The sequence below is a fragment of the Homarus americanus genome, unplaced genomic scaffold (assembly GCF_018991925.1).
Source record: "Homarus americanus isolate GMGI-L3 unplaced genomic scaffold, GMGI_Hamer_2.0 scaffold37032, whole genome shotgun sequence".
In the NCBI taxonomy this organism is placed as follows: Eukaryota; Metazoa; Arthropoda; class Malacostraca; order Decapoda; family Nephropidae; genus Homarus; species Homarus americanus.
In genome coordinates this window covers 3,576,981-3,602,316 of record NW_024731852.1, presented here as the reverse complement: position 1 = coordinate 3,602,316, position 25,336 = coordinate 3,576,981, and the positions used below count along the sequence as shown (strand labels likewise).

The 25,336-nt window shown below is 42.2% G+C and overlaps 1 protein-coding gene across 1 annotated transcript; it reads left to right on the top strand.

The window, feature by feature from the left end:
* Positions 1–676: 676 nt before the first annotated feature.
* LOC121867944 lies at positions 677–25,336 on the top strand. The gene is made up of 7 exons (XM_042368093.1): positions 677–772; positions 4,428–4,496; positions 6,626–6,662; positions 9,028–9,092; positions 17,310–17,420; positions 23,862–24,097; positions 25,115–25,336. Exons 2-7 carry the CDS (start codon positions 4,463–4,465, stop codon positions 25,319–25,321), a joined length of 690 nt encoding a protein of 229 aa, XP_042224027.1. The 5' UTR covers positions 677–772; positions 4,428–4,462; the 3' UTR covers positions 25,322–25,336.

The window sequence follows — 25,336 nt, the reverse complement described above, 5'->3', positions numbered from 1 at the left end:
AAATAAATATTTATGAAGATATGGCCCACTGCCACTAACAACGACATTAGTTACACAAAGTGGGCAGGTCGTTGAAGGCGCGAAGGTGTGCAGTAAAAAAAAAAAAGAAAAAACTTTGCAACCTGACCTTATCTTTCTTTGCGTAAAATTTGACCTTAATTTACAAAAGCTTAATATATTTGCCGATACAGAAACATCAACTGATTCTCTTCTTGTTTTGTGTTTTCCTACAAAACAAGAATTTATATGCACGAAAATTACGTTCTATAACACAATTTGGAAACCAATAGAAAATTAATCCAGCTTATGTCTCAAGGGTTTATGGCCATATGGGGCAAATAAATAGGTAATTTTAGCGATTATCCAGTATACGCGATATAGGCAGGGTCTGGTTACACTAAAATGACGGAATTTAAGTTCACGGCAGCTATTTTCGTGTGATATTATTTTCACTTCTTAATCACATGAGCTTCACAGAGTCAGTATCAACCAGTCAGGGGACATAATAAATACTCATGTACTTAAATGTCTTTCATTTATGTTTTATACCAAATATTTATGCAAGTCTATCGACAGATGACTTGTTATTAAACTCAGGGAGATAACCGCAGCTATATCAGCCAAAATAATAATAACATTTTTTAAGAAAACAGCGAGGAGGTGGGGGATATCCTGTGATACCTACGTATAAAATGACTGGCTGGTGTCTTGTGTGCTCATCCTCAGTCTGATCTTCAAGTCTCCAGTACAGCCTGCTGGAGTTCTGTAACAGGTAATGTATAACTCCCTCTCACCCTGTCACACTCAATAATGTATCCCTTTCACCCTGTGCCACTCAGTAGTAACTCCTTTCACCCTGTGCACCCACTCAGTAGTAACTCCCTTTCACCCTGTGCACCACTCAGTGTAACTCCTCTCACCCTGTGCCCACTCAGTGTACTCCCTCTCACCCTGTGCACCACTCAGTAGTAACTCCCTTCACCCCTTGCACCACAGTAGTAACTCCCTCTCCACCTCGTGCACTCAGTAGTAGCTCCCTCTCACCCTCTGCACCACTCAGTAGTAACTCCTTTCACCCTTTGCACCACTCAGTAGTAACTCCCTCTCACCCTGTGCACCACTCAGTAGTAACTCCCTCTCACCCGTACCACTCAGTGTGCTCCTCTCACCCTGTACCACTCCAAATGTAACTCCCTCTCACCCTGTGCACCACTCAGTAGTACTCCCTCTCACCCTCTGCACCACTCAGTAGTAACTTTCTTTACCTCAAGCACCGCTAATAGTAATTCCTCTCACCCTGTTACCACTCAGTAGTAACTCCCTCTCACCCTGTGCCCACTCAGTAGTAACTCCCTCTCACCCTGTGCACCCTCAGTAGTAACTCCTTTCACCCCTTGCACCCAGTAGTGACTCCTCTCACCTCGTACCCTCAGTAGTAACTCCTCTCACCCTGTGCACCACTCAGTGTACTCCTTTCACCTTGCACCACTCAGTAATGCTCCCTCTCACCTGTTACCCACTCAGTGTACTCCCTCACCCCGTGCACCACTCAGTAGTACTTCCCTCTCACCCCTGCACCACTCAGAAGTAACTCCCTCTCACCTAGTCACCACTCAGAATAACTCCCTCTCACCCTGTGCACCACTCAGTAGTAACTCCTCTCACCCAGTGCACCACTCAGTAGTAACTCCCTCTCACCCTGTGCACCACTCCAGTAGTAACTCCCTCTCACGATACCACTCAGTAGTAACTCCTCTCACCCTGTACCACTCAGTAGCAACTCCCTCTCACCCTGTGCACCACTCAGTAGTAACTCCCTCGAACCCTCTGCACCACTCAGTAGTAACTCACTCTCACACTGTGCACCACTCAGTAATCTTCCTCTCATCCTCTGCACTACTCAGTAGTAACTCCCTCTCACCCTGTGCACCACTCAGTAGTAACTCCCTCTCCCCTCTGCACTACTCAGTAGTAACTTTCTTTACCCTCAGAGCACCGCTAAGTAGTAACTCCCTCTCACCCTCTGCACTACTCAGTAGTAACTCCCTCTCACCCTGTGCACTACTCAGTAGTAACTTTCTTTACCCTCAGAGCACAGCTAAGTAGTAACTCCCTCTCGCCCTGTGCACCGCTAAATAGTAACTCTATCACTCTCAGTGCACCACTTAATTGTAACTTCCTTTCACTCGTGCACCACTAAATAGTAACTTCTCTATCCTCAGTGGACCACTTGATAATAATAGATTGTATTAGTGTTGTACTGTAGTGTTGTACTGTAGTGTTGTACTGTAGTGTTGTACTATAGTGTTGTACTGTAGTGTTGTACTGTAGTGTTGGACTGTAGTGTTATACTGTAGTGTTGTACTGTAGCATTGTACTGTAGTGTTGGACTGTAGTGTTATACTGTAGTGTTTTGCTGTAGTGTTATACTGTGGCGTTGTATTATAGTGTTGTACTAGTTTTGTACTGTAGCGTTGTGCACATGTGTACTGTAGTGGTGTATCTGTGGCGGTGTACTGTAGTGTGTTCTGTAGATTGTATTAGTGTTGTACTGTAGTGTTGTACTGTAGTGTTGTACTGTAGTGTTGTACTATAGTGTTGTACTGTAGTGTTGTACTGTAGTGTTGGACTGTAGTGTTATACTGTAGTGTTGTACTGTAGCATTGTACTGTAGTGTTGGACTGTAGTGTTATACTGTAGTGTTGTACTGTAGTGTTGTACTGTGGCGTTGTATTATAGTGTTGTACTTTAGTTTTGTACTGTAGCGTTGTACTGTAGTGTTGTACTGTAGTGGTGTACTGTAGCGGTGTACTGTAGTGTTGTTCTGTAGCGTTGTACTGTAGCGTTGTACTGTAGTGTTGTACTGTAGTGGTGTACTGTAGTGTTGTACTGTAGTGTTGTTCTGTAGCGTTGTACTGTAGCGTTGTACTGTAGTGTTGTAGTGTGGCGTTGTACTGTAGTGTTGTACTGTAGTGTTGAACTATAGTGTTGTACTGTAGTGTTGTGCTATAGCTTTGTACTGTAGTGTTGTACTGTAGTGTTGAACTATAGTGTTGTACTGTAGTGTTGTACTATAGCTTTGTACTGTAGTGTTGTACTGTAGTGTTGTACAGCCAGTGTTGTGCTGTAGTGTTGAACTTTATAGTGTTGTGCTGTAGTGTTGTACCATAACTGTACTGTAGTGTTGTACTATAGTGTTGTACTGTAGTGTTGTACTATAGCTTTGTACTGTAGTGTTGTACTGTAGTGTTGTACAGTAGTGTTGTACTGTAGTGTTGTACTATAGTGTTGTACTATAATGTACTATAGTGTTGTACTGTAGTGTTGCACTGTAGCGTTGTACTGTAGTGTTGTACTGTAGCGTTGTACTGTAGTGTTGTACTATAGTGTTGTACTGTAGTGTTGCACTATAGCGTTGTATTGTAGTGTTGTACTGTAGTGTTGTACTGTAGCGTTGTACTATAGTGTTGTACTGTAGTGTTGTACTACAGCGTTGTACTGTAGTGTTGTACTGTAGCGTTGTACTATAGTGTTGTACTACAGTGTTGTACTGTAGTGTTGTACTGTAGCGTTGTACTGTGGTTTTGTGCTGCAGTGTTGTGCTGTAGCGTTGTGCTATGGTGTTTATGCTAGTGATGTATAGAGTTGTGCTGTAGCGTTGTGCTGTAGTGTTGTACTGTGGCGTTGTGTTATGGTGTTGTGCTGTAGTGTTGTGCTGGCGTTGTGCTGTGAGTGTTGTACTGTAGCGTTGTACTGTAGTGTTGTTCTGTAGCATTGTACTGTAGCGTTGTACTGTAGTGTTGTACTGTAGTGTTGGACTGTAGTGTTATACTGTAGTGTTGTACTGTAGCATTGTACTGTAGTGTTGGACTGTAGTGTTGTACTGTAGTGTTGTACTGTAGCGTTGTACTGTAGCGTTGTACTGTAGTGTTGTACTGTAGTGTTGTACTATAGTGTTGTACTGTAGCGTTGTACTGTAGTGTTGTACTGTAGTGTTGGACTGTAGTGTTATACTGTAGTGTTGTACTGTAGCATTGTACTGTAGTGTTGGACTGTAGTGTTATACTGTAGTGTTGTACTGTAGTGTTGTACTGTGGCGTTGTATTATAGTGTTGTACTTTAGTTTTGTACTGTAGCGTTGTACTGTAGTGTTGTACTGTAGTGGTGTACTGTAGCGGTGTACTGTAGTGTTGTTCTGTAGCGTTGTACTGTAGCGTTGTACTGTAGTGTTGTAGTGTGGCGTTGTACTGTAGTGTTGTACAGTTGTGTTGTACTGTAGCATTGTACTGTAGTATTTTACTGTAGTGTTGTACTGTAGTGTTGTACTGTAGCGTTGTACTGTAGTGTTATACTGTAGTTTTGTACTTTAGTGTTATATTGCATTGTTGCACTGTAGTGATGTACTGTAGTGTTGTATTTTTTTACAGGTAGTGGATGACTCCGTAGCTGACTCTGGGGCAAGATGACTGCCAGGTGGATCATCCTTGTCTTAATGAGTAAGTCTCTCTTACGACTGTGCATATAATAAAATAAATTATAATTAGAATAGATCAGAGTTGGTTCCCCGTTCACACGCTGAGGTCCAGGGTTCGATTCCCAACTAGTGAAGTATTGTTTTCATATGGAAATCCGGGTGCTATATGGACTGATGATATATATGTGCCGATAACCACATATGAAAAAAGAATACAGTACACGAAGTTCCCAAGCGTCATTGTGTTAGTCACTTCTTCAGGGATGAGTACAAATTAAGGAGTAGTTTACAACAAGGCCCAATATATACAGTAAAGAAGAGTGAGATCAAGTCCCTAGTGATAGCGGGAGTCCATTAACTTCAAGTCATTTATTAGTTAACTAACCTTTTTTACCCGGTTACAAATATTCTTTATGATAAAATTATCCAGTTTGTACATGCCATTACTCAAATTCGTGTTGACAGATTCGGTAAGTTTAATGAGACTAGATTCTATAATGTTCCTACTGACAATTGAATTACAAGGTAATATTGAGGAGGCATTATCCCAGTCAATGTAATGCTTATTATCTCTTATTTCAATGAACAAAGCATTGGAGAGAATTAAAGAGAATTAATTCTTTCTTGAAACAATCAAGATTAATGTGGAACATTTATTTTTTAAATTTAATGTGACACTATTGTGACAGCCTTGGTTGTAAGTTGCGTTGCCAATTCATTAATATAATCTTCTTCAGTACTGTGTTTAAGAAAATTTGCAAACATTTGGAAACTTGTCCTGATCTAACATAATGATGAATAGTTTATTATTATGAAATGCACCTTTGGTTTGTTTAATATTTATCCTGACAGTGATACAGCCGAAAATAGATCCACCAATCACAATCCCCCTTACATACAGCTTTACTTCACCTAGTATTGCTAGGTAAAATTCCAAATACGAAAGCCAGGGTGAGATTGAAGTATCTTTGGTTGACTGTATGTTTGAATGGTAAGCCAGCCAATAGTGTTTATTTTAATGGTAGGATGAGCGAGGAAGAAAAAATAATTTGATTGCAATAAATTATATTTTCTTAAGAATTATAATAGATTAAAATTACTTGATTAAGATTTTCTGATTGTAGTCACACCTACCCTGGCATATAACAATAATATGTTTGTTTTTGTTTTATAGCGGGTATTAGCACCCCCCCATCCCCCACACACCCCACCCCAGGGTCATCGACCTACAACAGGGCGGGGGGGACTGAAAATAAGAATAGAAAGAAATTAAAAATAGACAAGGAAAGGTTATATTAATCTACACCGCGAAGATGTCAGAAAACCATCTTTTTAAAGTGACACAGATTGTAAGAGCATGGAAACACAGAAGAAGGCAGAGCATTCCACAGTTTGGCTGTGTGAGGAAAGAAGGAGGTACTATAACGGGTTATTCTAGTGTGACTGACAGCCACAGAGAAACGGTGGGCACCGAGGGCAAGATATGTGTTAAAGCCCAGGGCCTTGCCGGCGGTACACAGGATGCCAAATCCACCGAACATTGCCCGTTAAAGTACCTGTAAAAGAGAGAGAGAGTGAAGCAATATTGTGGCGAAGAGAAAGAGAAGAAAGCTTGTCAACTAAAGGAGGAGAGTTAATAAGACGAAATGCCTTTAATGCCACCCTATCTAACAGTAGGACAGAAGAAGAGCCAACCCAGATATGAGAGCAGTACTCCAAGTTAGGACGAATGAATCCCTTATATACTTGAAGCAACTGCTCAGGAGTGAAGTAGCTACTGCATCTGTACAGCATTCTCAGCAATAGAAGTTATTTATGATGATATGCTATTGCTATATTGATTTTTTATAAGACTAAAGTTCATAATATTTATTTGTTTATACTGTAGTCTTAAGTTAAAAAAATACTGTCTTCGAATGAGTGTTAAGTTAACCTGTCTATATAATGAAAAGCCTCTCTAATTCCATTTTCATTTTTGGATGTTATTTTTGTGTTTTATCTTAATTCATCCAGTCAGATGCATTTTAACATTTTTCCTTATGAGGATTTTCATCGTGTACAGTTTTGTGAATCCGGGCTGCGAGTCCTTGTGTTAGGGAGAACCTTATATATGGCGTGTGAATTAATGATATCCTGATTATTCTCTTTCAGTTGGTGTACAGAACATGGCAACTGCCTCGTTTATTATGTAAGTCTAACCTAATTTAACTTAGTTGAACCTAACCTAAATTAACCTAATGTACAGTATATTGACAAACTAACTTAGCATGAGTTAACTAAACCTAATCAAACTTAAGAATATCAAAATTAAACATAATTTACTCGAACTTATCCTAAATTAAACTAACATAACCTAACCATTGTCTAACACGATTTTCTAATTCAAGACACCAGAAAAAAAATTAACTGGGTTATACAAACACATTGTTAAAGAGCATACGCCTTAGAACTAGAGCAGCTCATAGCTTATATCCGTCTTTGGCTAAAATTAAGTACACAAGTAATAATATCAACTACAACTCTTGACGTTAAAAACTGAGATCATACTCCGAAGGCTCACTTTTAGGTGAAGGTTGACCAACCCCTTCCACCCGAATTTTGACTTTCGTGAGCATTCTGGGGCTATATATATAAACATAGAAAATTGTTAATCTCAGTTTCATTAACTGTAGCCATGCATAACAAAGAAACCTAAAAATATATATATTTTTTTAATTAGGGGATTCATCCTTTGGGGATGGGGCCAATCCTAAAAGATATTCTTCTATTATTATTATTATTATTATTATTATTATTATTATTATTATTATTATTATTATTATTATTATTATTATTATTATTATTATTATTATTATTATTATTATTATTATTATTATTATTATTATTATTATTATTAGTAGTAGTAGTAGTAGTAGTAGTAGTAGTAGAACTAAGGATGGCCAAAGACATCTAGGCGCAGTAATTGGCACTACGGACTTCAAGACCCAGTACGTAGGGGGAAAGGTGAATGAGTGGGTTAGCGAAATCCATGCTCTATCGGAGATTGCTAACACAGAGCCACATGCGGCCTTTGCAGCATTCACACATGGAGTCAAGCATCGTTGGAACTACCTGATGCGTACCATCCCTGAGATCCGACCCCTCCTCCACCCTTTGGAAGAAGCAATCAGTGTCAAGTTCATTCCCAAACTAGTGAAACACCACGACTTAACCCCAGTAGAAAGAACACTTCTTGCACTTCCACCAAGACTGGGAGGGATGGGACTAACTAATCCAGAGGAGATTGCTGACTCTGAACATCAAAATTCACTTAAGCTCACGGCAGCCCTCACTGACCACATAATAGCCCAGAATGCAACAGGGGAAGTGGACACCAGCGAAGTTAATAAGATCCGTAGATCCATCACAACAGATCGGCAGCACTGCCAAAATGACATGTTGCAGCAACTATTGCTGCAGGTTCCAGAAAATTTGACAAAAAAAGTAGCTATAGCGCAGGAGGTGGGCGCCTCGAACTGGTTAACAACGTTACCGATAAGGGCAAATGGTTTCAGCCTTAACAAACAAGAATTTACAGATGCCATTGCTCTAAGGTACGGTTGGCCAGTAGATGGTTTGCCCTCCCAATGCGTGTGTGGCTATTCCTATGATGGCGATCACGCCATGGTTTGCAAGAAGGGGGGCTTCATATGCATGAGGCATGACGAGGTAAGGGATCTCACAGCAAATATGTTGAAGGAAACCTGCCGGGACGTCATGGTAGAACCGACCCTCCTTCCACTGGATGGCGAGATCCTCCAACACAGGACTTCAAACACATCTAACGAAGCCCGTGTGGACGTCAGTGCTCGAGGATTCTGGACGCGGGGACAGCGAGCCTTCTTCGACATCAGGATTTTTGATCCCATGGCCGTTTGTCACCGTAACCTAGCTCTCGATGCTGCACATAGGAGGAACGAGAACGACAAGAGAAGGGCATATGGGGAGAGAATTCAAAGTGTCGATCAAGGCAGCTTCACTCCGCTAGTGTTCACAACCTCTGGTGGGATGGGCCCAAGCGCAAGATGTTTCTACGCCAGACTCGCGGAGCTGATCTCCGAACAGAAGCAGCAGCCCAGAAGTTATGTCACAGCCTGGATGAGATGTCGACTGTCCTTCTCTCTCCTTCGGTCGGCTTTGCTCTGCCTCAGGGGAACGAGAGCTTCTGCCCCTACTCCGTCAACTGCTGCAGATATCGACTATGAGGCTACAGTCACCGAATGCCGCATCGATCTGCGGCTCAACTAATTTAACACAGATAGGATAGTTGCTTATGTATTAGGATAGTTAATATTAAGGTAAATAAATGGTGGCGAAGGTGTGGCTATTGGGGGAGGCTGGAGGCCACGTAGTAGAAGTAGTAGCAGTAGTAGTAGTAGTATTACAGTTATAGTTATAATAATAATAATAATAATTATTATTATTATTATTATTATTATTATTATTATTATTATTATTATTATTATTATTATTATTATTACAGTTGTTATTATCGTTTGCGTGTTATCTTTCAGGACCTTTCCAAACAGGGGAAACAGCAACACCATAGACAAGCGACAGCCCTTGTCTGACAATACAGGTAAGAGAGAGAGAGAGATGAACCAATGTCAGCGATTCTTACGTTAAAAACAGAACACATAATCGTTGCCAAATAATATAAACAAAATATTGTGTACAAAACGAATAGCACCTCTTACTCATTGCTGAATTTCTGCTGAACTTTGAGAGTATTATCGATTTCGGCTGAGCACTGTTATATTTTGTTTGAATATTTTCATTCAATTATTAACGCCAATAAATATATCCCATTTAGACACAAAGTTTCAGTTTCCGTATGTGAACTCCCCTTGTTGTTATGATCGTGATCAGCTGGTAACCAGGGAACAAAATAATATACTGTAAACGATATCTTTCTCCCGGCAGATGGCAGAACACACACACACGCACACACACACACACACACACACACGCACGCACACACACACACACACACACACACACACACCATCCTTGACCACCGAAGGGTCATGACTTATTCAGGCGCTGCTCCTGGAGCAGCAGCCCCCCTTGGCTATATCGACCCATTCTTTAAGACCCTCGCCCCCACCCATCCCCACCACCGAGATATCAACATAATCAAAATTGACAATTTATTTTCGGAAAGAAGTGGGATCAGTGTTGAACAGTGATAAACAGTGTTTAAGCCAGTGAATTCAGCACTAGACAGTACCAGTGAGAGCCGTGACCCACCAGTGAAATAAGCATCCCAGTGGTGTAATGGTCAGCATCCTTCCCTCCAAGCGAGCGGACCTGAGTTTGTTCCTCGGCCATTGTGAAACTATGAGTAAGTTACTTTATGCCATTTGCCTCTGTCTAACCAGCAGTAATTAGGAACCTGGATGTTAATCGACTTGCGGATCGTATTCCGGGGTAATAGTTAGCCAGTGCAGCTGGCGAGTTGTGCGATCCTCTCGGACTTTTCCTTGACACTGGGTCATGCAGCTCGTTAACTTAGGGTATAGTTGTTGTGTTGGCGACAGTTTCTACACCTTAAACAAATTCACGCCTAGGTGGCCCTTGGGCCGGCCATCCTCGATTTCGAGGGGCTTCCATTATTAATATGTCCACCCTGGGAACAACAGCGGGCCGGCTTTACACCTGACTACAAGATAACACAACATCATCGAGCAGAGAGTGAGATACTGTGACCCCACTCCATACCATACGGTGTCTCCATGACCACGTGAAGTCCTTCATATCAACACCCGAGGAAGAGTTACTATACCACGTGAACACCACATCACCTGATATCTCCATGACCACGTGAGGTCCTTCATATCAACACCCGAGGACGAGTCACTGCACAATGTGAACACCACACCACCGGGTGTTCCCATGACCACGTGAGGTCCTTCATATCAACGCACGAGGACGAGTCACTGCACCGCGTGAACACCACACCACCGGGTGTCCCCATGACCACGTGAGGTCCTTCATATCAACACTCGAGGACGAGTCACTGCACCGCGTGAACACCACACCACCGGGTGTTCCCATGACCACGTGAGGTCCTTCATTTCAACACCCTAGGACGAGTTACCGCACCATGTGAACACCACACCACCTGGCGTCTCAATGACCAAGAACATAAGAACATAAGAAAATAAGGAGTCTGCAATAGGCCGGTTGGCCTGTGCATGGCAGCTCCTATCGAGAGTTACAACCACTCCCGATCATCCATGAATCTATCTAGCCTCCTTTTAAAACTTTCCAGCGTTCCAGCACTTACTACAAAGTTGCTAAGCTTGTTCCACTCGTCCACCACCCTATTTGTGAACCAGTTCCTTCCTATCTCCCTCCTAAACCTAAACTTATCCAACTTAAATCCGTTGCTACAAGTTCTATCCTGCTCGGATATTATAAGAACTTTATCTATATCTCCTATTTTGATATGGAAGGTTTCTAAGTCCCGGAATCATTTTCGTCATTCTTCGCTGCACCGACTCCAGTGAATTGATATCCATTCTATAATAAGGGCACCAGAACTGAACTGCATTGTCATGATCATAATGACGGCTAACCTGTTAAACTAATGATCCATATTACGCTTACACGTCCACAAAACCTTCTGAGTCTCCTAGTGGGAATATCCTCCGTTCTCCCTGTTTCTTTGATGACGTCATCGAGATGTCGTATGTTTGTTAACCAATTGTAATCTCTTTCTGCTACCGAGAACCTGTAAACCTTTTTTTTCACCTATGATTAGCAGAGACTCTGATAATCATAGTGAAATTGTGGTAGGGAGGTTAACTGAGGAATGAGTTGATATTCCTAGAAGGGAACCTTTTAAAATCGGTTCCTCAGGTTGTCGCAAGGCGTTGCGTGTTGGGACCTGTTGCCAACCTTTTGTTATCAATTTAATTCTTGCTTTTGATAGCTCAGTCAGAGCATTATTTGTAAAGATAATAGTAGGGAATGAAACTGAGTTCGTAGTCTCAGTTTCAAACGTCAGAGTGTTACAGTAACGTAATTCAGTGAAATGGTTGAGTAGGTGGAATCTATGACTTTAGCTGGGGTGGAAGGCGGCGGTTGGTTTTCAAAATCAGTGAGCCGGCACGTTTCCCTCCCACAGGTAGGTCACTCCACCTTCTCCGTGTTGTAATTCGCCATTTTTAAGTGATTTGACCTAACTATAGTTTGTTTGTGCAAGTGTTAAAGTAACGAAGTTAATGTGCTTTGAGTGAAGTATTTTATGTCCTTAGTTAATGTCCCTTTGAAACGTTGAGGTTCCTTATGAACCGTGAGTGAGCCGCCACGCTTCCCTCCCACAGGTCCCTATCGCAGCCTAGGCCGCGTCTGTAGCGTGGATGACGCATCCACTAGTCTGGGGAGATGTTTGAGGTCCAGTAGAATCGGGTATCCCTGTGAACCCCGACCGTCAGAAGCTCCACTACTACCTATGGGACCCATAGCTGGCCAGTATTCCCCCTGACGCCATGCCCTGTGGTGAACCCGGATCGTCACTCCCACAAACCACTGCCAGCCCCATCATTGGTGGATGAGTACAGTACATAGCTCTGTAACGCTATTTGTGTGGTGGTGTTAGTCCACCGGAATTATCGGAGTGTTGGAAGGTGTCACTTGGTGATGAGACTCCCTTGGCGGCCGCTGGAGTATTGCCCCTGGGGTATTGAGTGTTGTGCTGGCAGGTGCCACTGGGTTTATTGGTGCTAAGGTGCTGTGAGAGTTATGTGCGTTTTGTTGTGAGTACACCCAGTAGTGATGCAAGTAAATTGAGCCTGAGGGCAGGGTACCAGGAGTTCCTATTTCGGGTGCATACAGCATCTTTCCTGTAACCATTTTTGTGTCTCAATAAACAGTGTATTTGTATGTGGGTCTATGATTCACCTATAGTACTCACCGTTGTTCTCTCTCTAATACTCGATACTATATTTACATGTACTCATGGGCCTTCCTCTCTCATCACGCTATCAGGTCAGAGTATCAACGTAAGTTGTAAGAGTGCCAAGCTCTCACAGGGTGGGAGTTCGTGTTGCGCGTTCTTACAATTGGTGGCCTCAGTGGTCCAGCAGTAAGCAGTAGCAACCCGCGCTCTTACAGCATAATCGAGGTGCGGCCTAACTAGCGCAAGATATAGTTGCAATAAGACTAGCCCAGGCTCGGGCCATCAACTGTAAACTATATTAATTTGTATGCTCAATTCATATTCCTTCATCTTTCAGTAACAAAAGCTTTTGTTAAACGACCCACCCACCCCATGTCTTTGTATGTAATATGTCGTTTTTGTCCAATGTATATTTTCAGCCTACAGGCTTCAGAACTTTTTCAATAAACCTTTAATTATTATTATTATTATTATTATTATTATTATTATTATTATTATCATTATAACTGCTACTGCTATACTTTGTTGTCACTCGAAATCGAGTATGATGATCACCCAGCTATGATACAATGACATGAGTTATTAAGGATGTCAACTTCGTTTGTGAACTCTCAGATGACTCGAGAGGCCAATACGGGACCGGTAGGGTTGTCCACAGATGTTGTACGTGTGGAGGGCTACATCTAGTGCAGGAGGGGCGGCGGCAGTGTCTTCCGGCGTTGACGCTTGTCTGCCTTGGTATGTAATCGGCTAACTCGAAAGTATTGACACCTCGTGTGGTGCTCCTCCAAGCATCATCTCCCAGGTGAGGGGGTCGATTTGGCACTTTTCCAGGTTTATCTTAAGGTTATCATTATACCTTTTCAATTGCCTGCCAGCGTTACGTTTAATATTCATTTGGTGATTGTAAAGTAACTGCTTTGGCAGACTACTGTCGTCAATGCAGGTAAAGTGGCCAATCCAAAATAGTTGTTCATGGATAATGGTAGCATCGATACTCCTACATTTGGTGTCAGTGAGAATACTGGCGTTTGTTCTCTTGTCTTCCCAGCGAACTTGGAGGGTGGAACGTAGATTACGTTGGTGAAAGTTTTCAAGTGCCTTGAGGTGCCTCCTGTATGTGACCCATTTCTCTCTGCCATATAGCAGGGTGGAGAGGACCACTGGTCGATATACGTGCAACTTTGTAGATAATTTCAACTCACTCCAGCTGAATAAACGGGTACGGAGTCTGCCAAAGGCCTGAAATGCACATCCGATCCAATGTTGAATCTCTTCATCGATGTACGCGGTGGTGGACAGGTGGGTGCTGAGATACTGAAAGTGGTTAACTTTAAAGAGGGTAGTACCGTTAAGCTGGATGGATGGTGGAGGTGTGGCTGAACCGGGGGCAGGCTGAAAGAGAATCTGAGTCGTACATACATTCACCTCAAGGCTGAAGTGTGCTAACGCATCTGCGTAGGTGATCAGGATCTCCTGTTGGTCACGTTCACTGTGAGTGACGAAGGTGAGGTCGTCTGCATATTGAAGTTCGGTAATGGAAGCTGTCGACTTCTTTGTTCCTGCCTGGAGTCGTCTTATGTTGAAAAGACCCTTCATCCAGTATTCGATGTCCAGTCACCCTGCTGGCTAAATTGGCACTGGCATGAGTAAGGAAGGCAACCAAGAAAATGGAAAAGAGAATTGGTGCCAATACACATCCTTGTTTAACCTCTTTTTGGATGGGGACGAACCCTGACTGGGTGTCATTGTACAAAGCACTGCCGTTCTTGCCACTGTGAAGTTGCCTCACAATGGAGATGAATTTTGGTGAGCATCCAAAACCACTGAGGGTTCGCCAGAGGGCTTCCCTGTTGACCTACTCGAAGGCCTTGGTTAGGTCGATGAAGGCCATATACAAGTCATGATGCTGTATGTTCCACTTTTCCTGTGTCTGTCGGACAGCAAAGATCATGTCATTGGTGTCACGTGATGGTCTAAGGCCACATTGAGATTCAGGGATAAAGTTTTCCGCCTCATAAAGACAGCAGCGAAATCCCACTGTAGTTTTCACGGTCTGATGGGTCTCCCTTGTTCTTAAATATATAGACGATGGAGGTGTCTTTAAGAGCTTGGGGATTTCCTCCTTTTCCCATAATTATATTCTCCAGGAGAGAGTGGAAATGGCTGGTAAGCAGAGGTCCGCCTGCTTTCTACACCTCGGCTTGGATTCTATCAGGCACTGAAGCTTTGTTTTTTTACTCTGTTTGATGGCAGTAGCTACCTCATCCAGGGATGGAGGATAGCTCAGGTGGGTTAGTTCTCGATAAGTGAGGGACCTGCTTGGTAGTCAGGACATTGCTCTTTCCAGGGCTGAAGGGTGCCTTCTTCGTCTTTAATTAGGGAGTTACCGTCAGATGAGTGGAAGGGGGCTGTGCCATGAATGATTGGTCCCCAAAAATTTGAGTGGAATTGAAAAATTCGTGCATCTTGTGTTGATATGAAGTATTTGCAATTCACACGCTATATTTTGAACCATTTTGAACGATTGCGAAGTTCGCGCTGGTTTCCTGCATTTTTCTGAGGATTAATCAGCCATTCAGTTAAAGCAGCACGATTATCATTGAGGAGTACTTTGATTTGCGGGTCATTTTCATCAAACCAGTCTTGGTGTACTCTTTCGATCTGCAGTCAAGGGTCTCTTTGCAGGTTTTTGTCGTGACAGTGTCAAGAATATCCCATTCGGCACTGGGGTTTGGGTTGTTTGTTGTAAGGTTGTTCATCAGTCCATGTTCGAGCAGCTATCTGAAAGCATGTGCTACCGTTGGATCCTCCAGATGCTTAGTGTTAAAACCTTTCCTGGAGGCTTGTCGCCGTTTACGGCGACTTGAAGTGAGAGTTTGGCTCTGACGAGCCAATGATCAGTGACACAGTGGCCTGACCCTCGCAAGGCTTAGGCATAGCATATGAAATCGTGGAATCTGCTCTAAGTCATTATACCCACCTACTCACATTTTATATAATGCCCCAGAATCTTAAACAATGTCCATAGTGTGAGCAACCGTTTTACCATATATGACTTCTGCTATGTTATTGCATAATCTCTCTTCAATACACTCATATCATTTAATCTATAAGATGTTATAATATTGTATTTTATCACACAACAAACTCATACAAATAGTTTCAATACAGATTACTATCTATCTGTTGTCTACTGAACGGTGAGGTGGGGAGACGTTGGGAGAAGGGGTCAGCGCGCCGGGCACTGTTTAGAGCACAGGTGCACCATGTTTAGTAAATAAACCTCATTGTGTGAATGCAGATACTTTATAATTTGCGGTGTTTCCTTAAGTTTGGAAACACCGATAGCACATTACTGCCCGCTGTATTATGTGGACATACAACACATACATCGCAGAAATCATATGTGATAAAACAGTAAAATGGAGAAAAGGAAATCGGCTGGCCGTACTCTGGACAATGTCTCAGATTCAGAGGCATTATTTTAAATGTAAGTAGGTGTAAATAATAACGTAGGGTAGATTTTATATGCTATGTCTAAGCCCACCGGACGACCCGATCTTATTGACAAATTCAAAGTTCGATGTGTGTATGAACGACACCTGAAGGCTCTGAGGTATTACGTGCATGTGAGCGCCGCCACCACAATCCCTCACTCAAACGACACACACTCCACTCATGATGAGGCTTAAATCTATCCATGTTATTTTGAATGTTTATTACGGTCTTGTATGCCTCGAATTTATTGATTGATTTTCGCATGTTTCACTTTCAGGGAACCAATGATATCTACTTTTTTCTTTTTTACGGGCATAGCCCACCAGGGCACAGGTTAATGACCCACATCAGGGCCTGGAGGGCGAAAATATAATAATAATAATAATAATAATAATAATAATAATAATAATAATATTAATAATAAGAATAAGAATAAGAATAAGAATTAATAAAGAAATAGAAACAAATATTAAGTACAAATATAATAATAATAATAATAATAATAATAATAATAATGATAATAATAATAATAATAATAATAATAATAATAATAATAATAATAATGATAATAATAATAATAATAATAATAATAATAATAAATAAATAAATAAAAAAAAGATCAAGAGTAAGAAACATTATATGTATGTTGTGTTGTCAATAGTAAGAGAAACAATTGAGACCCTGCAACTGAGTGTAAATGAGGCAGAAAGTCAGATCAGCAACCTGGGACTTGGTCACAATTTTCGTGATGCCATATGGCAGCAGGGTCTACCATTGGACAACACATTATGCTTCCAATATCTTCCCAGGCGGTAGTACCTCCCTGTTTGATAGCTGCTTACTACCTACTTAATGTATAAATAACATCCAAGGGATATGATGTATAAGTACGTATGGAAAGGCATTTATAAGGCGTGCATTCATGCTTAGAACCAGTCAAATAACACTAGTATGATGGTAGTGTGATATGTGGTGTAATGCTTTTCATATTATAATTAAGCAATAATTTACTAAATCAAATATCATAATCTTACAATTACTTAGTAATAGTCATACTATAAAACACTACTTTGTATTATAATAAAGCATGATAAACTAAGACACAGTAGAGCCAACTATCGGATAGTAGTATCTTCGCCCAGGTGTGTAGGTTTGCGATTAGCAAGGCATCGTTGAAGTGTCTTATTTCAATATTTCACCACATCTTCCAGGACGGTGACAATATATTCTCATTATATATACCACTTCAAGAGTAACTACATAATATATATATATATATATATATATACAAGTAAATCACTGTAGAGAGAGAGCATTGTATAAGGTGTTAATGAAATTGTTTTGTTTTGCGATATTGTCTTCCTTGTACAAGAAGTTATCCTTTCACAGGGGTGCGTGTGATGACCAAGATCAAGAGCCGCATGGCACAGCAGACCCAGAGTAATAGACTGGAGAAGCGCATGCAGGCCGTTTACAAGAAGAAGCCGATCCAAAGTACAGGTAATAATTTTAAATTCTAAGAGATATTTTGAATATTTAGCCATAAGTGTGTGAACATTTGCAATATCAGACATAAAGTTGTGAGGCTCAACCATCAACTCCTAGACACCTCTTTTGTTTCCCTCTTATTCAGTGTTCGACTGTACATATTGCAAAAACGATCAATATTGAGCGATATTGCAACGAAAACAACGTAACCATGGTAGGAACTACTGACGTAACTAGTGGGTTTTGGAAATTTCGAGAAATAATTGCAAATTACTTGTTCATATTTTAGTTATAGTGGTAGTGATTATGGTTGTGATATTTGTTTTTTTAATTTGATGTTTTCAAATTTATCACATCACTCAGCTTGCTAGCCGATCGGGTGGTCGACTATGTTCTCTAATCTGGCCGTCATGGTGTAGTGTTACTAGAAGAAGGTGGAATACACTGAGAAGGCTTACCATGTAGGGCATCCTCCATGGCGGCCAGAGGGGAGTCAAAATAATATAGACACTACCGGTAGACATATTTTCTTGACCAACGTGAAAAAAAAAGAACCGGTAACTGGAAATATCAACATGGAACACAACAATGTTATTCTCCATCTCTCAAGTGAATCAAAATGAATACAATACAGTTTAGTATAATATAGTGAAACACGTTGGTGCAGTTTTATTATGATAATGTAGACAATAATTCGCTTTTAGACATATCACTTATTTAGTTGCAGGAATCATCTTTGTACTGACTACTGCTCAAAGCCTCCAGACAACAGTAAAATATTTCAGGGAAAGAAGCACAGAGGTAAACGTATACCCAGCATCACCCCTACATAAGAACACAAGAACATCAGAAAATAAGGAGTCTGCAATAGGCCGGATGACCTGTGCATAGCAGCTCCTGTCGAAAGTTACTACCACTCAATATCATCCATGAATCTATCTAGCCTCCTTTTAAAACTTTCCAGAGTTCCAGCACTTACTACAAAGTTGCTAAGCTTGTTCTACTCGTCCACCACCTTATTTGTGAACCAGTTCCTTCCTATCTCCCTCCTAAACCTATACTTATCCAACTTAAATCCGTTGCTACGAGTCCTATCCTGCTCGGATATTATAAGAACTTTATCTACATCCCCTTTATTGATTCCTTTCACCCACTTAAATACTTCTATCATATCGCCCCGCAGTCTTCGTCTTTCTAGGGAATGCAAGTTTAGTTTCTTTAACCTATCTTAATATGGAAGGTTTCTAAGTCCCGGAATCATTTTCGTCATTCTTCGCTGCACCGACTCCAGTGAGTTGATATCCATTCTATAATAGGGGCACCAGAACTGAACCGCATAATCGAGGTGCGGCCTGACTAGCGCAAGATATAGTTGCAATAAGACCTCTACACTCTTATTACTTACACTTCTAGATATAAAACCTAATACTCTGTTTGCCTTATTTCGAACATGAACTCACTGTTTTCTAGGCCGTAGGTCTGGGCTTACAAGTACCCCTAGGTCTCTTTCACAAGTACACTTCTCTAGGTTGATGTTAAGGCTGTATACATTAACAGTATTTGTTCTTCCACTATTCAGTATGCTGCACTTGCTGGTGTTGAATTTCATCCCTAGCATAATGGTCCCTTCTGCTGTAAAAGTTGTCCCAGTTGTCAATGAATGGGACTGCTGATATTGACTTGCAATATTTGTCAAGACGGCCGTTAGCTTTCTTCCTCATTTCGTTATCAGATTTTTTTTATTATTTACTGGAGTGTTTGGTCTCAAAATGGCGATTTGTGTTGTGATTCTTTTGCACTGCCACACTTTTTTTGCAAATTAAACACACTGCTTTTCCATCCACGTTGGTAAAAAAATATTTAGAAGTCCATTCCTTCTTGAATGTTCGACACACTGCTTCAGCTTTCTTCTTCTTAGATTCACTCATTTTCACTTACAAATTATGGGTTGGGGGGCAACAACAACACATACATAAGTACAAATTCTGCAAAACCAGAGTAACTTCCTCTTAAGTGAGAAGCAGAGAGAAGACTGAGCTTCTCTTGTGTTGGTGCTGAACGCCCAGGTCAGTGAAGGACTCAATATTGAGGTGTGGGTGTGGCCGTCCAGGTCATATAGTCAAGAATGGATTTCTCAAGTAAGGGTTTACTGACCTCCCTTTGCCTAATCCTTAATCCTAATCTCTATGGATAACCATACTTGGGGTATTCACAAGGCCAGGTCAACAGGTTATGAGCCAGTCTTGCAGCTATTGGTGGCCAACTCCCACATAATATTGATCCTTTCTAAGATTAAAACAAAATCTCCATTGCCACATGTAACTGCGAGCAACAGAAATAATCTGGCGGGCAAAATTTGGCCCGCGGGCAGTATCTTGTCCACCCCTGACCTACACCATTACCCACACCAACACCAAGACCTACTGGACACCATCACATACACCAACACCTACACCATTACCAACATCAGCACCAACACCTACACCAACACTTACACCAACACCTCCATCAACACTAACACCTTCCCCATCACCTACACCAACAACAACGCCTACACTAACACCAACACCTACACCATCACCTACACCAACACCAACGCCTACACTAACACCAACACCTCTATCAACACTAACATCTTCGCCAACACCTACACTAACACCAACACTTACACTTACACCAACACCTACACCAACACCAACATCAACACCAACACCTCCATCAACACTAACACCTTCAACACCTCCATCAACACTAACACCTTCGCCAACACCTACACTAACACCAACACTTACACTTACACTTATACTTACACCAACACCTACACCAACACCAGCATAAACACCAACACCAACAACTCCATCAACACTAACACCTTCGCAACACCTACACTAACACCAACACCAAACTTACACTTACACTTACACTTACACCAACACCTACACCAACACCAACACTTACACCAACACCAACACCAACATTAACAACACTACCTTCCATCAACACTAACACTCGGCAACACCTAGACCAACATCAACACCAACACTTACACTTACACACCAACACCTACACCAACACTTACACCAACACCAACACCTACACCAACACTTACACTTACACCAACACCTACACCAACACCTACACCAACACCAACACCTACACCAACACTTACACTTACACCAACACCACACCAAAGACTTAACTCTACACAACACTCTACACCAACACTTCACAACAACACAAACACCTACACCAACACTTACACTTACACCAACACCTACACCAACACCTACACCAACACCAACACCTACACCAACACTTACACTTCCACACCAACACTCTACCCAACATTTACACACAACACTAAAAACCTACACCAAACACTTACACTTACACCAACACCAACATTAACATCACCTACACTTACCGTTCACAACAACACCAACACTTACACCAAATCGACACCAAATAACACCAACACTCTACACTTCAACACCGACACACCAACACCTACACTTACAATTTACACCAACACCTACACCAACACCTACACCAACATCAACAACACTTCACACATACACCAACACCAACACTTACACCAACACCAACACCACAACACTTACACCAACACCAACACCAACACTTACACTTAACACCAACACTCAACACCTACACTTACACCTACACTTACACCAACACTTACACCAACACCAACACCACCAACACTTACACCAACACCACCAACACCAACACCAACACTTACACTTCACACCAACACCAACACTCCACACCACAACACTCCACACTCAACACCAACACTACACCAACACCAACACCAACACTTACACCAACACACCAACACTTACACCAACAATTCGCCAACACTTCAACACCAACACTTTTCTTCCCAACATACTACATGTCTTACTTGAAGCACCAATGTTACTTGCATATTACCTTAATCGTAACCTACCAAATATGAACTGCACACTTTCAGCATCTGGCTCCACAAGCACTTTTCACTAAACCGCATTAATTACCATTACACATTACCAACACTATTACCATCACCACCATTATTACACCAACACCAACACTTACAAACTCAACACCAACGCCACACCTACACCAACACCTTACACCAACACCAACACTTACACCAACACCAACACCTAAACACTCCACACCAACACCAACACTTACACTTACACCAACACCAACACTACACCAACACCTACACCAACACTCCATACCACAACACCAACACCTACACCAACACCAACACCTACACCTACACCTGCACCTACACTAACACTTACATGCCTCACACCTACACCAACACTTACACCAACACCAACACCAATGCCTACACCAACACCAACAACTACACCTACACCAACAACAACAACACACTGTGCACTACAGCCTACACCAACACCTACCAACACCTACAGCTACACCAACACTTACACCAGCACACCTACACCCTGCACCAACACCTGCACCTGCATCAATACCCTGCATCAACACTTACCTGTACACTAACACCTACCTTATACCAACACAACACCTGCACAACACCTACACCTACACCAACACCAACACTTACCTGTTGCACTAACACCTACACCAACACTTACACCAACACCAACACCTACACCTACACCAACACCTGCACCTACACCTACACCAACACCAACACTTGCCTGTACACAAACACCAACACCAACATTATTACCAACACCAACACTTACACTTACACCAACACTTACCACCAACACCAACACCTACACACAAACACCTACACCTACATCTATACCTACACCAACACTTACAGCAACACCTACACCTACACTTACACCAACACCTACACACCAACACCTACACCAACATACCCTACAAACACCTACACCTACATCTACACCTACACCAACACTTACAGCAACACCTACACCTACACTTACACCAACACCGACACCAGCGCAAACAACTACACCTACACCCTACCAACACCTACACAAACACCTATACCAACACCTATACCTACCAACACCTACACACCTACACCTACACAACACCTATACCTACAGCAACTCTTACACCAACACCTACACAAGCACCTACACCTACACCTACACCAACACCTACACCTACACGAACACCTGCAAACACACACACCTACACTGCACCTACACAAACACCTGCACCTACACCAACTCTTACACCAGCACCTACAGGCACCTACACCTACACCAACACCTACACCAGCACCTGCACACCTACACCAACACTTACACTCCCACACTAACACCAACACCAACACCTACACCTGCACAAACACCTACACCTACGCCTACACCTCACCCACACTATTTACACTTACCAACACCAACACCTCACCAACACCTACACAAACACCTACATACCTACACCAACACTTACACTTTCACCAACCCTACACCAACACCTACTCAAACACCTACACCTATACCTACACCTCACCTACACACTACACACACCTACACCTACACCAACCTTACCCAACCTTACCTTACACCTATAACACCTACTGCCCTCACCTACACCTACACCCAACACCTACACCCACACCTACACCTACACCAACACCAACACTTACCTGTACAAACACCTACTCCCACCAACTGCACCCCTACACCTACACCAACATCTACACCAACACAAACACCTACACCTAACCTACATACCTACACAAACACCTACACCTACTACACCTGCACCTACTAACACTTACACTTACACCGACACCAACACCTACACCAACACCTACACAAACACCTACACCAACACCTACACAACCACACCAACACCTGCACCTACACCAACACCTACACCCACACCAACACCTACACCCACACCAACACCTACAGCAACACCTACACCAACACCTATACCAACACCTACACCAACACCTACACCTACACCTACACCTACAGCAATAGCAACACCACCTACACCACCATCTACACCCACACCAACACCCACACCTGCACCAACACCTACACCTACACCTCACACCCACACCAACACCTACACCAACACCCACACCTACACCTACACCTACACCTACACCCACACCACACCCACAGCAATAGCAACACCTGCACCCACACTACCATCTACACCTACACCAAACACCTACACCTACACCAACACCCACACCAACACCCACACTCACACCCAACACCAACACCTGCACCTACACTACCATCTCACACCTACACCAACACCTACACCAACACCTACACCTACAACCAACACTCACAACACATACACCTACACCCCACACCAACACCTACACCAACACCAACACCTACACCAACACCTACACCTACACCAACACTCAACACCTACACCTACACCAACATACCTACACCAACACCTTCACTGAGACCTAAAGCTGTCTTTTTCATGAAGGTACTTGTTCACTCGACTTCAAGGATAATTTCGATCACCCCATGTTGGTGAAAAAGGGGCAAAATAAGTTGATGTATCCAGTGATCCAGGGAAATTCGAGGATGGTTATTATTCCACCTGACACCGTCGTCACGGCCTCCTGCCCTGGCCCAAATAACATGATCAGCGCGACCAACGCAGATAAGTACATAGAGGTCACCTGCACTTCTGGACAGTTACGAAGGAATGAAGTAAACGTGAGTATCTCTGTACCCACCAGGTTGTGTGTGTTAATCTTACTGTAAATAAGAATAATTGTCCAATACCGATAGATTTTTTTTCTCTTGTCTGGCGATTATGTTGATAATATAATGCATAATATAGATCAACATTATAATACATAAACTAATCTAACCTGCCCTGACTTTATCTTGTCTACTATAGATATAATTTCACCATTTTGTGATGGTAAATGATGTCTTAAATGAATAAAATATAAAATTCTAATATGCCATATTCAAACTAATTTATAATAAATACGAGCAATAAAAATATAACTTTATTTAAAACAGCTGCAGTAAAATACAGCTACATAAACATCACTTATGAGTGATTTGACTTTGTTTTAATTTATCATAAAAACATGAAAGTAGGAATTGCTAAGAATCTTACACTAACAAAGCGAACACAATTGGAGCTTAGGGGGAGCTGGTGGTAGGGCGGTACCATTCTTGCCTCGCAAGCAAGATGTCACGGGTTCGATTCCCGGGCCGGCGGAAGTTGTTTGGACACTCTTCCTAGTCCCCTTGGTCCCTATTCACCTAGCAGCAGGTAGGTACCTACTGTAAATCGGAAGATACGAATTCGTATTCAGGGACAAGTTGTTGGAGCCTTCAATAACTTGCTTAGACATAAACCATTGACTCTTCAGGCTTCTACGCCCTTAACTCATGAGACATAAGGCAAGCATGAACTTAGCATGCTTCCCGGTTGGACGCTGTAAACGCCTCTGCGCTTCACCTTACACAAGGATGTAGGGGAGTGCCCAATAAATAAAAAAATAGAGCTTACAAGTAACAGTTGAAACTCGGAAACTAATACGAAAGCCAATGGTTGGACTTCAGGAGAAACTACTCCGTTCTGATCAGTCTCATGTCGTCGGGGTAATTGTTAAAGATTTGGAAATCTAACTTGTATATAAGGTACCGTTTGCCTGGCTATAGTCTCTGTCAGCGGTAGTTAATTCTACCCTTATAATTCCTTTATTTTTATAGGTGGACTGGAACACCCTAAGCTGCTCAACCAAATTAAAACCCACCTTAAGCTGCTCGCCTGCCACGGATCCTACCCTGAATAAGATGGAATTATGTACTTTAAAATGGGACATAGCCCCTAAGGTCGAAGTCATTCAATACACAAGCGTCATCGACCCAAACCTGAAGACTACATTGTACACTAGTCATACTCTCTACGGCCAGTGAGTGTTCAGAGGCTAA

What these genes read in the sequence shown, in the direction of transcription:
- LOC121867944 (XM_042368093.1), top strand. Translation starts at nt 4,463, where the DNA reads ATGACTGCCAGGTGGATCATCCTTGTCTTAATGA. An exon ending in GATCATCCTTGTCTTAATGA is followed by an intron (nt 4,497 to 6,625) that starts GTAAGTCTCTCT and finishes ATTCTCTTTCAG; the next exon opens with TTGGTGTACAGAACATGGCA. An exon ending in GCAACTGCCTCGTTTATTAT is followed by an intron (nt 6,663 to 9,027) that starts GTAAGTCTAACC and finishes GTTATCTTTCAG; the next exon opens with GACCTTTCCAAACAGGGGAA.